Source organism: Chiloscyllium punctatum, chromosome 32, assembly GCF_047496795.1.
Source record: "Chiloscyllium punctatum isolate Juve2018m chromosome 32, sChiPun1.3, whole genome shotgun sequence".
Classification (NCBI taxonomy): Eukaryota; Metazoa; Chordata; class Chondrichthyes; order Orectolobiformes; family Hemiscylliidae; genus Chiloscyllium; species Chiloscyllium punctatum.
In genome coordinates, this window is record NC_092770.1 from 56,919,031 (window position 1) to 56,922,703 (window position 3,673).

A 3,673-nucleotide genomic window follows, 5' to 3' on the forward strand; every position below is an offset into this window, starting at 1 on the left:
CCATATAGTTCAGCATTCTTCACTTTTATCGGCGGCAGTTGGTGTGGTAGGAGTGAAGGGAGTTAGGGTTGATAGGAACACCAGTCCCTGTGTCTGTTGTCGACAACAGCAGTCCCTTTCTATACTAAAGAGCACACCAGTGCCTGTGAAAAGTTTAGAGATCAGCAGTCCCTGTTTACATAATAGAGTACACCAGTCCCTGTGTATATTGTTGAGAACAGCAGTCCCTGTGCACTTCAGAGAGAATAGAAGCCCCTGTCTCTATGAGTGAGAACATCAGTGCTTGTCTATATTATGGAGAACACCAGTACCTATGTGTACTATTGAGAACAGCAGTCCCTGCGAAAATTAGAGAGAAAAGCAGTCCCTGTGCATAATATAGAGAACAGAGATCCCTGTGTAAATTATTGAGAATAGCAGTCCCTGATAATATTATAGAGAAAAGCAGTCCCTGTGTAATAAAGAGATAAGCAGTCCCTGTACATATTTCAGAGAACAGAAGTGCATGCATTTAACATAGAGAACAGTAGTCCCTGTTTATATTAGAGAGAACAGCTGTCCCTGTGCATATTAGAGAGAACTGCAGTCCCTGTGTATATTAGAGAGAACAGCAGTGCCTATGTATATTAGAGAGCACAGCAGTTCCTGTGTATATTACAGAGATCAGCAGTGCCTGTTTACACTATAGAGAAAATCAGTCCCAGTGTATATTATAGAGAACAGCAGTCCCTGTCTGTATTGTAGAGGATGGCAGTGTGTGGGTATGAAAGACGACAGGAGTCCCTGTCTATACAATGCAATTCCTGGGTATATTCTAGGGCACAGCAGTCTTTGAGTTTCTGAAAGCAAACAGTAGTGCCTGTGTATTAGATTAGATTACTCACAGTGTGGAAACAGGCACTTTGGCCCAACAAGTCCACACTGACTCTCCAAAGAGCAACCCACCCAGACCCATACCCCTACATTTACCCCTTACCTAACACTACGGGCAATTTAGCATGGCCAATTCACCTAACCTGCACATTTTTGGACTGTGGGAGAAAACCGGAGCACCCGGAGGAAATCCACGCAGACACGGGGAGAATGTGCAAACTCCACACAGAGAGTCGCCTGAGGCGGGAATTGAACCCGGGTCTCTGGCGCAGTGATGTAGCAGTGCTAACCACTGTGCCACCGTGCCGCCCAAATTATATCATAGATAAAAGCAGTTCCTATCTATATTACGGAGAACAGCAGTCACTGTGTGTATTGTAGAAAACAGCAGTCCTTGGCTGTCTTCCAGGGAACAGTATTTACTGCATATTTTATAGGGATCAGCAGTGCCTGTGTATATTAGACAGAACAGCAATTCCTGCCGATTTTATAGTGAACAGCAGTCTCTGTGTCTATTATAGAGAACAGCAATCACTGTCTCTATTATAGAGAACAGCAGTACCTGTGCATATTACAGTGAACAGTAATCCCTGTGTATGTTATAGAGAACACCCATTCCTGTCTATATGAAAGAGAACAACAGTCCCTGTGTATACTATAGAGAATAGCTGTTTTTGTGTATATTGTAGAGAACATCAGTCTCTGTGTTATATTATAGAGAAAACAGCCCCTGTGTATATTATCTCGAACAGCAGTGCATGGGTATATTATAGAGATCAGCAGTCCCTGTCTATGTTGTGGAGAACGGCAGTGTCTGTGGATATGAAAGAGGACAGGAGTCCCTGTATATGTAATGGACAACAGCAGTCCCTGGATATAATCAAGGGAACAGCAGGTCCTTGTGTATCTGAAGGAGAACAGCACTGTCTGTGTATATTATAGAGAACACAAGTGCCTGTGTATAATGTCGGAACATGTCTCTGTGTATACTATAGAAAACAGCAAGACTCTGTGTATATTCTTGAGAACAGCAGCCACTGTCTATATTATGGAGAACAGCTGTGCCTGAGTATATCATCGCGATCCACAGTCTCTGTCTATACAGTGCAGCGCTCTTCACATTTTTTCTGCGGCAATTGCCATGGGAGGAGAAACAGCGAGGGCCAAAGAGCCGATGGGAACAGCAGTGCCTGTGAATATTACAGAGAACAGCAGTCCCTTCCCTTAGTATAGAGCAGACCTGGGCATTTTACGGCCTGCGGGCCATATCCGGCCCTTTGGTCGTTCCTGTCCGGCCCACATGAGGTCAATCTGAAATTAGAACATAAATGAAAAAGTATTTATGCCATGCACACAACACAACTGTGTTGCTTTTGTTTTTAAAAGGATGCTTTTTTTATTTACGTATGGACGCACATGCGCTTGTATGTGCGTGCATGCGTGAACAGCTAAAAGTGATGTTTGCTGGCTAGCCCTCAAAATGTCAACTCACACCAAGACAAGTTATGTCATATCCCACAAAATCGCCAGAAACAGTAAACCATTTTCTGATGGCGAGTTTATTAAGGAGCGCTTGTTGGACTCTGCAGAACTAATATGCCCGGAGAAGAAGGAGGCATTTGAGAATGTGCCCCTCTCCTGACGTACTGTAACGAGAAGGGTTGGGGACATTGCGAGAAATCTGGAGCTTCAGCTGCAGCATAGAGCAGTCAACTTTGACTTTTTTTCCTTGGCTTTGGATGAGAGCTGCGACGTACGTGACACAGCCCAACTACTCATCTTCGTACGTGAGATAACTACAGACTTTAAAATCACGGAGGAGCTGGCAGCCATGCAGTCAATGAAAGGAACAACAACTGGTAGTGATTTGTTCACGGAGGTAAATGCATGTTTGGACACGTTGGGACTAAAATGGGACAGGGCGGGTGTGACAATGGATGGTTGTCCAAATCTAACAGGAAAAAATGTTGGATTCTTAAAGAGAATGCAGGATAAAGTGACAGAAATTGACCCTGAACAGAAATTGGTATTTTTGCATTGTATTATACATCAGGAAGTGTTGTGTAAGTCAGTGTTAAAAATTAACCATGTGGTTGACATTGTAACTAAAACAGTTAACTTCATCAGGGCAAGAGCTTTGAATCACAGGCAGTTTGTTGCACTTTTGGAGGAAAATGAGACTGAACATCGTGACATAGGCTACCACACAGCTGTCAGGTGGCTCAGCCTGGGCAAAATGCTGAAAAGCGTATGGGACCTGAGAGAAGAGATTCAAGATTTTTGTGTGAAGAAAGGGAATGGCATTCCACAGCTTTCAGATGCAGACTGGATTGCAGACCTTGGTTTTGCTGTTGATGTGACTGCACTTATGAAGGAACTAAATGTGAAACTGCAGTGCAAGGGCCTTTTTGTGCATGAAGTGTACAACTTGGTGAAGGCTTTTAAGAGAAAGTTGCAGCTTCTCTCAAGCCAAATGGAGGACAACATTCTCACCCACTTGCCAACACTGAAGGAAGCCGCACCTTCAGCTGATCACCTCCACAGGTAGGAGCACTGCATGGTGAATTTTCAAGGCAATTTCAAGACTTTAAAACGGTTGAGAATGAAATGCACATGATTCTTTTCCCCATTTACATGCAATGTGGAGAATGCACCTAGTGATGTTCAGCTTGAACTCATTGATCTGCAGTCTGACACATTTCTGACAGAGTACTTTAGGTCAGTCTCACTGCTTGATTTTTACTCTTCCCTCAAAGAGGAGAACTTTCCACACATCAGGAGGCATGCTCAGAAGATTCTA

General features: G+C 43.7%; 1 protein-coding gene across 1 annotated transcript; it reads left to right on the plus strand.

Moving 5' to 3' along the window:
- The first annotated feature begins 2,806 nt into the window (after positions 1-2,806).
- On the plus strand, positions 2,807-3,421 carry LOC140458295 (general transcription factor II-I repeat domain-containing protein 2A-like). The gene has a single exon (XM_072552696.1). It carries the CDS (start codon positions 2,807-2,809, stop codon positions 3,419-3,421), a length of 615 nt encoding a protein of 204 aa, XP_072408797.1.
- The last annotated feature ends 252 nt before the right edge of the window (positions 3,422-3,673 follow it).